Source organism: Solanum tuberosum, unplaced genomic scaffold (genome assembly GCF_000226075.1).
Source record: "Solanum tuberosum cultivar DM 1-3 516 R44 unplaced genomic scaffold, SolTub_3.0 scf00092, whole genome shotgun sequence".
NCBI classification, from domain to species: Eukaryota; Viridiplantae; Streptophyta; class Magnoliopsida; order Solanales; family Solanaceae; genus Solanum; species Solanum tuberosum.
This window is the reverse complement of record NW_006239019.1, coordinates 375,868-388,677: the sequence shown is the minus strand read 5'-3', so window position 1 is coordinate 388,677 and position 12,810 is coordinate 375,868. Positions and strand designations below refer to the sequence as shown.

Sequence of the window (12,810 nt, the reverse complement as noted above, 5' to 3'; positions counted from 1 at the left end):
CTATAGAATTCAAATCTTTTCATAAAAATAGGGAGGCGTTCCTTGCTAGGTTCTTTGAAAATGTCGTGTTTGTGTGTTAATATCTTTCAGTTTTATCCATTAAATAACTGACATAAATTAATAAGGTACAACGTTAAATATTTGGACATTTGATTGTACACCCAAATAGTGAAATCAGATCAGCTTTTGACCTTTCATATGTCAAGCTTGCTATGCTACGTACCATTTTTAGCTTTCTTTTCCTTCCCCACAATCTGAAAGGTGCTCAGCTACCCTTATATAGGCTCTGTTCTAGTTGCTACAATTTATATGTCATCGTTCAAATTTCGTGCATGAAACATATAAAAAGTACTTAAAAATAATTGACGATTTAAAATATATGAAAAAATTATGGCAGAGGGAGTAGTATTTAATATAGTAACCCTCCTCAATGTCGGTTTTGATACCTTACAACTGTTTAAATGAAAAAATAGGGCAAGTTTGAGAGACTATCAATGTATTAAACCCTTGAGTTCAGTTTCTATATGACCTTTAGTTGAAGAATTATACAAATTAAAAGGCAGTTTTATGTATTCAGCCTAAATTTAATGGACTAAAATTAGCCTATCCATCTAAACACAGTTCTTTAGTTCTAAGAAACCAAAAGGTTGATGTCTGTGAGATTCAAGATTTTGAGTTCACAATTCTATAAAGAAAAGATGATTTTTATACTTGGTAGAGTTCTCCTCTACAACCTTTGTTGCTCTAAACAAATTTGAGATGATTGTTATATTTATATTCATGTTTCTATTGCTAGCAGGTCGGAGTTATCCAACCGTTCAACCCTAATCCCACCACCAAAAAAGAATACGAAATGGAATGTTGTAATGCTTTATAAAGCATAGATTTGCATCTCTACAAAACAAAGAATGTGGAAAAAACCAAATAATAAACTGGAGTTTTACAGGACAGTCATCATCTTTACATCTCATAGAAGGGAATAATATCATCAATTTTACAGCAGTTCAGCAGCTGAAACGAACAAGACATTTTTACACCTAGCCCCAACTCGGTACTGGTTAATCACAGAGGGCAAGGATCTCAAATCCACACACTTAGCCAAAAGATTATAACTCACATGTAGGATTGGGTTCTACCAGAAAGACACAATAGCACTACATTGTTAAGGAGAGGAATGTCAAAATAATTTAAATCATTTTACCATCAAGACTGCATTACCAAGGAGTTTGGTTCACGGCCATGTACCCTCAACCTATATATGCATGTGTGTGGCTGCCCATGGTTTGATGTGAAATCAAACCTGATTGTGTCGACAACATTAGAGCCTGCAGACTGTAAAACATCGAAAGTCTGTGCATTGCTCTTGTCCAGATCATATATGAACTCCGTCAAAAGAAACATTTTCTCACTATCAGCTGCTAGGTCAGTCCCCTTTTCCTTGTGGAGCCATCCTGATATCCTGCCGTTCTTTGGAGCACTGGACCTATCGTAAGCAACACTCTGTTCAAAATATCCGGAATTGTTAGTTTTTTGGATACAGAAGTGTAACCACATAGAACCAAAAATCCTTTTTGACAAGGTTGTATCCAACCAGCTTATGCGCCAGAAATCATTCAACATAATTTTTTTTTCAGAAGGTACACGGTAGTATGAATGGAGTCCTAATCACAACGGAACTGTTAACAGTGAGTAGACAAATCTAAAAGTCACGTCATGCTGGGGAAGAGGAGAAGTATTGCTATAATATACTTGCCAGAGCGCATCTATTTAAGCTTTATAATGTTAATGACACGATTATTCAAGGATTGAAGGCTACAGCTCAAGAGGATAACATAGATTGGCTACAGCTCAGAAATCCATTTTTGCCATTTGACCTTTTTTCATCAAGTAAAATGAATCATTGCAGTTGAGTTTTTCAATTTAATTGTTGGGAAAATTATAGTTTATTTGGAGGGGGAGGCTTGCAGAGTGCTTGTAATACTGAAATTGTTCAATGTTTTCATACCATGATAAGCGATTCACTTCCCAAATGGAATAGTTCTCACACAGTTTCATCCTACATTAGCCATTAGGACCTTCACTAAAATATCTCCAACAATGTAATTTAAGGGCCTCCAGCTGTTCAAGCAAGGTCAACATGCATGTTACTGCACGCCACCCTTTTGCTTATGATCTTTTTCTAATGACCTTCGGATAAAATCATTAACAGCTTGCTCAAGGTATGAAGACAGTTCTAAGAGGACAGGCACAAAAGTGCATCGTAAAGCTATGTTGCTCGGACTCTTCAAAAATGTCAGCAAATGCATGTCACATCCTCGAAAAGTAAAGCACTTTTGGAAGATCCGACATGAGTATGGCAACACTTTTTGAGAGTCCAAGCAACATAGCCATAAATGCTAGAGCTCACGAATCAAAGAGTGAAGCATCGCAAAAGTAGTTACTGAAAACCCAGAAAGTTCAACATGCCATATATAAAATTAGCACTTCAGAAAAAAGTACACATTAGTCATTACCACATTCTTTCAAGGCCTCAAATCTCCAACTTTCTATGGAATTTTCCTTGGTTGCTGTGCTATAAGGCATTAGACACAAACTAACATCTTCATCATTCACAAACGAATGCATAAAGGGGCAGTTTAGACAAGATTCTAACGTTAAGGAAGCAGTTTAACTCCATAGGAAGCACTGCCCATCATCCTAGCCTTTGAACAACCTGACTTGAGAAATGGTTGCAACACGGACTTCTGAAAACTCAAGTCTTGCTGGCAACAAGCATATTCATCTAAGTTATACTTTTTGTTACATACAATTGGAAAATGTTTTTTATGACCGAGAAACTCGTCTAGGGCCAACCCTTGGAAACAACCTCAGACTTCGAGATTTGGGGATCATTTTAGGCACGCCTCTCTACTCTTCTCCACTTACATATCAGGCTTAATTCAGATGGAACGGAGCTCAAATCTGTGACCTAAGTCACTAATACCTCAACCTTCCCCACTTGAACAAAGGTCTGGGGGCACAATTGGAAAATGTTCTATTGGATGAATGATCAACAACATAAATCCTAATGTTCATTAAAAAAGAGTTGCAAGTCATAAATCCTAATGTTCATTAAAAAAGAGTTGCAGTCTAGTAGCAGCATGTGATCACATACACTCTATCTAAGGATATTAAATAAATAGCATTCAATTACTTAACCATTAGTGCTCACTAAAATAGGCTAACGAGGCACTTTAACAATGAGAAAGTAGAAAGGTTAAAAAGGAATCTTGAAGCCTTTCAATGTGTACAACCAAAAGGTAAAATGTACAGTTGACCTGTTCGAGAATTGGGGGGATATAAACCGTCAATGATGTTATTACTAGTTCAAAGCAACAAAAGGAAGGGGAAAAAAAGAGAAAGGGGGGAGGGACTTTAACAATGAGAAAGTAGAAAGGTTAAAAAGGAATCTTGAAGCCTTTCAATGTGTACAACCAAAAGGTAAAATGTACAGTTGACCTGTTCGAGAATTGGGGGGATATAAACCTTCAATGATGTTATTACTAGTTCAAAGCAACAAAAGGAAGGGGAAAAAAAGAGAAAGGGGGGAGGCACTTTAACAATGAGAAAGTAGAAAGGCTAAAAAGGCATCTTGAAACCTTTCAATGTGTACACCAAAAGGTAAAATGTACAGTTGACCTGTTCGAGAATTTGGGGGATATAAGCATTCAATGATGTTATTACTAGTTCAAAGCAACAAAAGGAAGGGGGAAAAAAGAGAAAGGGGGGCAGTCTGTAATCAAAAGGTGATATTTATAGTGATGCTACTGATAAATAGACAGTGAAGTAAGTCCAGACAAATATTCAAACAATATAGACTAGCAAGTATCGTTTAAACTTTAAAAGGTAGAAACTGCCATAAAAATAAGGTCCACTTCAACTAATGGAAGAGATCAAATGATGAAGCTGTTCGGCAAGCAAAGAAAAAATAACGATGAAATAAAATATAAGCAAACAAGAGAGAATATATCTTGGTCTGAGTGGTTTTGATCCCTTGACCCGATAAGAGCCTAACCAGGAAATTCTCAGCAATCAATAACCATGATGTTCCTCTGACTAGGATAGCAGCAGCATTAATCATTAGAGCAGTTATTCGGTTTTGTGAGCAGATTAAAGGTACAATGACTCTAGAAACTGAAAAGAACTCTGGCATTTAGAACACAAACAGACACCAATTTTAATGATGATAGTTATGGAAAGGAAAAATAGAGGAAGACCAAGAATTTCAGGTTTATGTGTGAAGACAGAGGTAAAAACCTAAGAGATAGATGTAATGAAGGCAAATGAGGAAGTAAAAGAGAATTTGTGTTCATGGAGAGTTGGAAAGTTCATAAAATAAAATAAAAAATTGACAAATGGTGCCTGCCTCTATTTTTTGATGCATCTGGAATGAAAGAAATCATAAATTTTGTGGGATCTCAGCTCCATTTCATGTCCTTAAAGCAAAATGTTTGCTTAATCTTTTTGTTGGCTAGACCAGACCCTGATAACTTAGTTGTGACTATTCTCTGGAATGTGCCAACTCCCTTGTGTTAGGCTAGCATAGTTTTGTTTTACAGGAGCTATCCCATTTTATCACTCTTTTATAACGTTTGATGCATCTTCTAGATACCTTTGATGATTTTTTCTTACTTCATTAAAAAAGGGAAGTAAAAGACAAGAGTAGGATAAATAAGAACGACTCTAAAATATTACATGTCACCGAGTATGTTGTTGTTGTCTCAACTAATACATGTGTATCTAGAGCAGACTTGATAGTGCCAGTAAACTAATTAGTATGAACATCGCTCACATGAGTTTTATCGCCTATCTTCAATCAATTTTCCGGACAACAATTGTTTTTTGTTAATATATACAATCACTATTGTAATGGATCTCCACAGAAAGCTCCAATTATTAAGACACAAGGCATATCAATTGTAGATATCCCTCATCATTTAGAGCACAAACATGAGGAAGGATAGGTTTGCCTCTTCTAGTTAAAGATTCTTACCCAAAAAAATAACCTCTTACTAAGAAAGAGAAGACTCAAAAAATCCAGCCTAGCCCAAGACTACACTTTCTAATTTTGAGTCCATAAACTTAACTAATGCATTAATTGGAGCCCTAGGTGAGTCCGTGAAGCACACAAATCATAGGCAACCCTAGATGGAATATACTTTTGATCTATTAAAACTGGAAAAACAATTTTGTTGTACACATTTATATGAAAGCTACTTATGCTTCTTTTTTATATTCTCAATTTCCAATATGTTGTCTATACATAAAAGAGATCAATTCATGCTGATACTCCCAACTCCCACGGATTGATTTCAATTGACATCAAAATTCCAAGCTCAAACTTATTTGTGCTCATAATGACTCACATTAATACACCTAGGCAAACATTAGAAGTCATCACAAGCTTTATCATCACATGCATAGTCACATATACATGTGAAGCTCAAAAATAAACACACCGTACTAAAAAATCAGTATCAGTACCATAACAAGCAAAAAAAGAAAACATGATATATTAGAATCATTATATGAACCAATCGAATAAAAGTGTTACCTTTGCAACATGTTCCAAGGTGACAGCTTCAGGTATAATAGCTGTTCGAAGCCGAATCTGGACAAACCCGCTATCCCCTTTAAGGGGAAAACACTGACCAGGTTCTCCAAAGCTGGGTGTAAGTATCTTGTCAGCATTGTTACTAACCGCATTCCGGTTAGTTAACCAACTAAAAACATCACCACTACCAGATTTCGTAATAAATGGCTCTGAGTGCTTCACAACACGAGCCCCTCCTGAGGCCAATGCATAATCCACCTTCCCTAATCCATCTGCAGCATGTTTCTCTATCTCTTTCTCCACCATCTCCCTTGCATATACCCGAAATTCATCCAAACTCTTATCATCAATTTCACTGCTACCTTTCATCTTCCTGTATTCCTCCAACATATTTTCTACCTCATCCCTGGACACCCAATTTTTTTCTCTAAATTCACCCATCAACTTCTCCAGATTTTCACTTGTTCCACTCACTTCCTTCAACTTCAACTGCAATTCCTCCACTTTATCATCCATCTTCACACTCAATTCATCTCTCACATTCCTAATCCCCGAATCCAGTTTTTGATCAATCACATCAATTTGCACTTGCATCATTTTCGTAGTTTTCTTAACAAACGACTCCATTTCAGCGAATTTCCCATCGAAATCCCCAGAAATTACAGAGAGACCATCAGAGTCGCTCGTTTGATAGGAATTCGCAACTAGTCTACGAACCATCTGAACTAAACCAATTAACACAATCACCAACAATAAATTCTTAGTTACAACACTAACCACAGTCAACCACCTCGGCTTAGGCGTCTTGGTGTGCTTCTTCACTGCTGATGCCGTTCCGCTAGGGCGACGGGTAGAGGACGTTGGAACATTGGTATGTGGTAATGTTTTCTTCACCACTTGAATCGCATCTCGGCTATCGCTTCTGTAGGAAACATTGGGGGTGGAGATTGGATCGGCTGCCGCTGCTGCTGCGGTGGCGGTGGCTAAGTTGGAGTCGGCTAAATCTAGGGCGGTGGGTTGCTTCTTCTCTACGGCTCGGCGACGGGTTGAAGCCGTGGCTGGATTAGCCGAGATAGAGACTGTAGACGCTGACATTTGGGGGGAAATTCAGAAGAAAACCCTAGAAATTGAGAGGGAATTTGGAGAAGAAATGTGGAGGGATGTAGAGACTTGAAATATAATGGAAGTGGAATTCGAATGAACCGATTCGATCCCGTATTCCCTTTTGACTTTAAAGCGTCGTTTTAAATTTGAATTTTGAAAAGTCTTAAATATTGAAGTATTGGATTCCCATGTTGCATTGCTGTAATTATTAGAGTAGTAATTATTAACATAATAATTATATAATATAGTAATTATATTTTAAAAATAAAAACTAATTATTTATATTATACAAATAAGAGCCTTTATAAATGACATATTAAATTAAATATTTAAGATACATTTTTTTTTTGAAAATATATTAAAAAGATTAAATTTGTTATCGCTCTGCTATAATCAAACCTAAATAATGGTCTAAAAAAATATTTTTAGAAAATATTAGAATAATAAAAAAAAAAAAAACATTAAAAAGAAAAAAAAAAGTAATCAGCTTGAATTTACACAATGTATACTAGCAATTCACAATCTTCTTTTGTGAATTGAAGAGTGTAATTACACTGAATTGGTCAATTAACCACTACCAGGTTATATAGCAACCAAACAAAATAAACACACTAAATTACATCAAATTTAATTACAGAGTTCAATTATTGATGTTTCAAAAAATTCCATCTCATATTATATTTGACGCATTTAGGTTAGAGTTTCTTTCCATATGACTTTTTAAAAGGAAGATTAACTTTATTTTTTTTCAATCTTACATGTTCAATTTCACTTGTATTAATGCACGGAGACAAGATATGTATATTCATATTTCATAGCTACACATGAAAGCTACCAATCCTTAGTCATGTCAAGTCATATTTCTAATCAAATTTTTATAAGTTAAATCCTTGGCCGCTCAATTTTTAGATTTTCACTTGATGTAATATTTATAACTGAAAAGGGTCAAAAATACCCTCAAACTATTCGAAAAGGTTTAAATATACCTTTCATCCATCTATTAGTCTAAAAATACCCCTCAATCCACCTTTTGGCCTATTTTTACCCTTATAACTTAACAGATTTTTAAAAATTATTATTATTAGTACTACTTATTACGTGGCGTCCTCTTATTGGATAAAATAAAATCCCCAGTTAACCAATTTTTTCCAACCCGCCCCGATCAAAACCCACAACTCCGTGACCAATTTCCATTAAACACAATTACACAAGGAATCCCAAAGTTTAATATTCTCACCCTCTTCGTCTTCTTCGTGGAGCATCATTTCTTTCTTTTTTTTGGAGCAACAATTTTTTTTAACAATCCATGAAGCAGAGGCCAGAGGCAATCTCATCATTCCTCATCATTCCCATGACGAATTCATTGAAGAATTTTAAAAAATTATTTCTCCCTTGTTTTTTTTTTCATCTTGTTGACCTTTATATGAATAATTATTGTCCCTCTTAATAATATATTACTCCCAATACAGTCTCATTCATATTTGGTTTGTTCTGTTTGATCGATCTAGTTGAATACTTCAATAATTCATAATCTATTTAAACTTTTAATTCTCTGATTTCCTTATGATCATATTAAAATTCAATTGTTCTTCGAAAAATACCTGCTTTATTTGAAAAATAAAAAAATAATGGCGATGGCTACGAGGAAAGTTGGGGGTTATAATGGCGACGGCTACGAGGAAAGTTGGGGGTTATTTGTCTGCCTCTACTTCATGGATTCCTTTAAAGAATTGTTCCAAAAAGAAAGACGAAGAGGGTGGGTATTAAATCTGGGTCACTTGTGTTTAATTGGATTTGGGTCATAGGAATGTAGTATGGGTCGGGCAGGCGGGAAAAAATTGGTGAGTTGGGATTTTATTTTATCTAATAGGAAGATGCCACGTAATAAGTAGTACTACTAATAATAATTTTAAAAACTCTGTTAAGTTTTAAGGGTAAAAATAGGCTAAAAAGGTGGATGGAGGGGTATTTTTAGCCCAATAGATAGATGAAGGGTATTTTTAAACCTTTTCAAATAGTCTAAAGGTATTTTTGACCCTTTTCCGTAGTTATAATCGTATGGACTAGTTTTTTAAATTCATATAAATTGTCATTCTAAACTCATATTCAATAAGAAAATATAAATATTTTTTTTACATAATATAATTTCAAAATATTACAATACTATATTTGTCAATCTTTATGGAAGTAGATAAATTAATCCTTAAATATAGTGATTTGAAAATTAAAAAATTTCATTATTGAAGTAAAGATTTTGTTAACCAATTCAAATAGAATATATTTTTGTTTGTTTGTTTGTGTAGCTTTTGCAAAAGCAATTACATGATTTATATCTACAGTATTTATTTATCAAGTCAATTTTTTTACTAAAAAAACATAAAGCGAAAATCAATTCTGGAGCCCTAATTTCCGACCCGCCACCATTTCTCTTCTGCTCCCAAAGCTTTTTCTTCCGGCAAAAACCCTACTGGTAATTCTCCTCCAGATGAGATTTCTTAACTTAATCTCCCAATTGACAGGCTGAAAGGATTAAAATTACGACTCTTCATTGTTTTTGCAGAAGCGAGGAGGGTTTAAAATGGACGGTAGCAGCAGCAACGCACCAGTTCAGCAGCTGACGGCGGAGGCAGCTGCACAGCTACAGGAAGGCATCGGTTTGGTGCTATCTAGATGGACTGCTCTGCAGATGGCTATCGAGAACGAGTGGGGTGGCCGTGACACTGGTGAAAAATCCAATCAACTCAATGTCGATATCTTTTCCGCTTTTACACAATCCAAAGGTACTTCTAATTGATTAATACGCCATCAGTTTATTCAATTTATTAGGCGCTAAGTTCAAGAATTAAAAATATTTTTAAAAAAGCATTCTTTTTGGAAGAAACTGATAAGGGAAATTGAAAAGAAGAGAGTAACATGTTAAAGCCAATCACAGCTGCTAATATTTCTTTGTTTCCTCCCTTGTGTCATTTGATTAAAGTATTTGTTTTTTTGTGGGTTCCTCTTTGTTTTGTTATGCAGAAAAAGTATACATGGATGATATAGAAGAAATTCTAGATGAGTTCATGATATCTCTAAATACTGAAGTCAATGATGGCAGCCTTGAGGAGGTACGGGAACCCCTTGTCGGTGTAATTTGTATTATCTCTGTTGTGCTTTTTGGCTGTTAGCCTAACTCAAAATATTGTTTGGAGTGATTTCTTGTAGACAGGGAAATTAAGTGGAATAGTTTTATATATATATATGTATAGTTGTTTTCATGAATGTTATGAGTTCCTGTGTTTGAACTTGGATATTTCATCTTTTTGCTTAGTTTAATTATATATTATTTGCAGTCGGAAGTTTGAACAATAAAAGAGAAGGTATGTATTGAAGTTCGGCCTATCATTGTTGAGCATTGTAATTCTTTGAAAAGATATGTGCTCATCCAATGAGAAACCAGAGTTTTGCTTTGTAGGTTAGAAGATTGAGGCTCTAAGCCATCTCTCTAAAACAAAGAGGAGAAAGATTGAGGCTTTAAAAATGCCGATTGGTCTCTCCCTCCTCAAATGGCTTTTTATGGTTCAATTCCTCATAAGGAGCAATCTGTAGATATTGAAATAACTGTTCAAGCAATCAAAGTTCTAGATGATGCTTGTTGGGTTCTAAGGCCCATTTACAGTTTTAGAAATTGTGGCTATCAAGGTTCTCTTGAGTCTTGGTTATGACAAACGAATGATGTTAGAAGGGCCAAGACCTTTTTGTTCCCAAATCAATCAATAAATTAATTATTTCTCTATCTTGGACAAAATTGGGATCAGTTATATGGATCATTTGTAATCGCTCTGCTATATTTAGACCTAAATTATCAAATAATATCTTGTTTAGAGATTCTTTTTGTTCAGTGTGATCATGCATTTCTGTAAGGTTCTAGAGTCAAGTCTGATGTATGCTTCCATAACAATTAATATTTGTGATCTCTATCAGGTAGCAGAAAAATTGATGTATATGCATGAAGAGTGTCTGGAAGGGAATTTCAATTCAATCAAAGTGCTAAGGGAAACAAATGTTGGGAGGAAACCTGCTACATATGTCAGACAAGTAAGCATCCCTTTTTATAGGCATAAGGTTGCATAAGGTTCACTGTATCCTATCATCTGCATAACAAATAGTGATAAAGAATAACTAGTATGTTGAGTGAGTTATTTCTATAGAAGTATTTTAGGCCTCAATTCATATTCATTACAAATGAAGTCTGGGCATATCAGGTATTTGACAAAAGTAACTGTATGAGAACTGAGATGAAGGTTTGTGGGTTATGCACTTGTGTTACTCGTTCTTAGGAAATAGGAACTTGAGAAGAACTAAAAGAGTACCTTCAAGATATGCAACCACTTTGTAACATAACAACGACAGTGCTCATTCTCACATATGAAAATGGTTGTTAGAATGTGCATGTTACCTAACATGGGAGTATATTGATCAATCTACTACTCTTTGACCCCAAATTATGGGTTCACTATATGAAAATTCTATCTGACAAGTCAACAAATCATTTTATTAATGTAAACCAACAGTAGAAAATGCTGAATATGTTCAATGCGCAAGAGGCAAGAAATTCAATTCCATATCTAATTCCAGTACGGAACTGAGAAACTCTAAACAGTGTGTCTACATCATATACATCAGCCTTTTGCACCACAAATATATCAAACCAAACATTTATATTTCACTTAAGGCAGTCTCTTTTTCCCCGTCAAAGTATTTTTGGTTTCTTTCACTACTCACCAGCCACTAAATACACAAAACAAGCTCTGTGATGATGTAGTTGTTCTTGGAATACACTATTTTACCTAAAACGTATTCCAGACCAAGTCCCACTGCTGGTTGGTAATCTTGCAGTGAATGAGAACTCATTCGTATATGTTCATCCACGTTGGAATAAAAGTATCTCTGCAAGTGTGCATACAAGTAACATTGTTAGTGTTACTTCTTAAGTGACCTACTTTTTCAAGAGGAAATATAGGGGGATTTGTACTATATGTTGGAGAAGGTAAGGTGTATTTTATAAATAATACGGCACGAAGGATGTGCTGTTAAAGCTGTACAAAATCAGCAATGGAGCACCAAAAAAAAAAGGAGAGACTCAGGTTGTTCTGTAGTGATTCTAGAACCTGTACCACTATTTCAACCTCATTTATATACTCCTCTTATATTATTTTTAGCAGCCCCAAAATAAATTCCCATCTCAGTATGATTCCTGTCATATCTTGACCAATATCATTCCCAAGTGGAAAGTGCCTTGTACTGAAACTATTGCTGTCTTGAATATTGCCTGTGTAATTCATCTTTCTTCTTAACTAATTATTTGCAGGCAAATATGCTGTTAGAAAATCTCTATAATAAAGAAAGGAAATACTTTCATAGATTTAAGTGAACAATGATTGATTTTATTGCTTACTTTTCCAAAACTTTCCAGGATGCTAGTGATGACAATGACAGTAGTAATGATGGGGGTGACAGAAATGAGAACTTGGGCAATAATTCATCGGATATGGCAATTGATTCAATGGAAAGCCAGCCAAGTTTGGGTCAGGATATGATAGTTGAACCCGTGAGAAAGCAGCCAGCTGAAGTGGACCCAGACGGATGGACAACAGTATCTACAAAACGTAACAAAGGTAGAAGGAATTAAGCACTTTAGACCCATGGGGGTAAATCAAAAGGAATTAAACCACACTACAGACCCATGGGGGTAAAACGAAAGGAATTAAACCCTACTACTGCAGTCCTATACAATTTTTTTGTCCCCTTACCTTAAAGTGAAAGAATTTTGGAATATTAGTGAAATTAGTAGTCGTAATTATTGTGATTGTAGTTTGGTTTTGCTTTCTTGTTCGTCAGCTAATTTTCTTCAAAGATACAATTATGTTATAGTGTAACAATGAATTTTTGTATTTGAGTGTTACTGGGGCATCATTGATGTTGCTTAATGTAATTGGTATTCCAACTTTTTTCATGACATAGAGTTAATGACCCCCAAAAAAGAAAAATACTCCTTCAAGACAACCAGATTGTTCAAAGCGAACAATATAATTATATCCATTGTTCGCGCCATATGCATGCTTTGAAGCTAA

At 35.1% G+C, this 12,810-nt stretch overlaps 2 protein-coding genes across 2 annotated transcripts; one reads left to right on the top strand and one right to left on the bottom strand.

Annotated features, from left to right (window-relative positions):
• Window positions 1-895: 895 nt before the first annotated feature.
• LOC102594442 (protein SAD1/UNC-84 domain protein 1-like) lies at window positions 896-6,827 on the bottom strand. The gene is made up of 2 exons (XM_006347630.2): window positions 5,594-6,827; window positions 896-1,500 (listed from the first exon to the last, which is right to left on the bottom strand). The coding sequence occupies exons 1-2, from the start codon at window positions 6,686-6,688 to the stop codon at window positions 1,204-1,206; spliced, it is 1,392 nt and encodes a 463-aa protein (XP_006347692.1). The 5' UTR covers window positions 6,689-6,827; the 3' UTR covers window positions 896-1,203.
• A 2,232-nt stretch (window positions 6,828-9,059) lies between these two features.
• On the top strand, window positions 9,060-12,695 carry LOC102594111 (pre-rRNA-processing protein TSR2 homolog). Its single transcript, XM_006347629.2, has 5 exons — window positions 9,060-9,167; window positions 9,258-9,477; window positions 9,716-9,804; window positions 10,661-10,774; window positions 12,153-12,695. Exons 2-5 carry the CDS (start codon window positions 9,276-9,278, stop codon window positions 12,366-12,368), a joined length of 621 nt encoding a protein of 206 aa, XP_006347691.1. The 5' UTR covers window positions 9,060-9,167; window positions 9,258-9,275; the 3' UTR covers window positions 12,369-12,695.
• The last annotated feature ends 115 nt before the right edge of the window (window positions 12,696-12,810 follow it).

Coding starts and splice junctions, on each gene's coding strand:
- LOC102594442 (XM_006347630.2), bottom strand. CDS start 6,688: ATGTCAGCGTCTACAGTCTCTATCTCGGCTAATCCAGCCACGGCTTCA. Junction 1,501..5,593: donor CCTTGGAACATGTTGCAAAG/GTAACACTTTTA, acceptor TATTTTGAACAG/AGTGTTGCTTACGATAGGTC.
- LOC102594111 (XM_006347629.2), top strand. CDS start 9,276: ATGGACGGTAGCAGCAGCAACGCACCAGTTCAGCAGCTGACGGCGGAG. Junction 9,805..10,660: donor ATGATGGCAGCCTTGAGGAG/GTACGGGAACCC, acceptor GATCTCTATCAG/GTAGCAGAAAAATTGATGTA. Junction 10,775..12,152: donor CTGCTACATATGTCAGACAA/GTAAGCATCCCT, acceptor AAAACTTTCCAG/GATGCTAGTGATGACAATGA.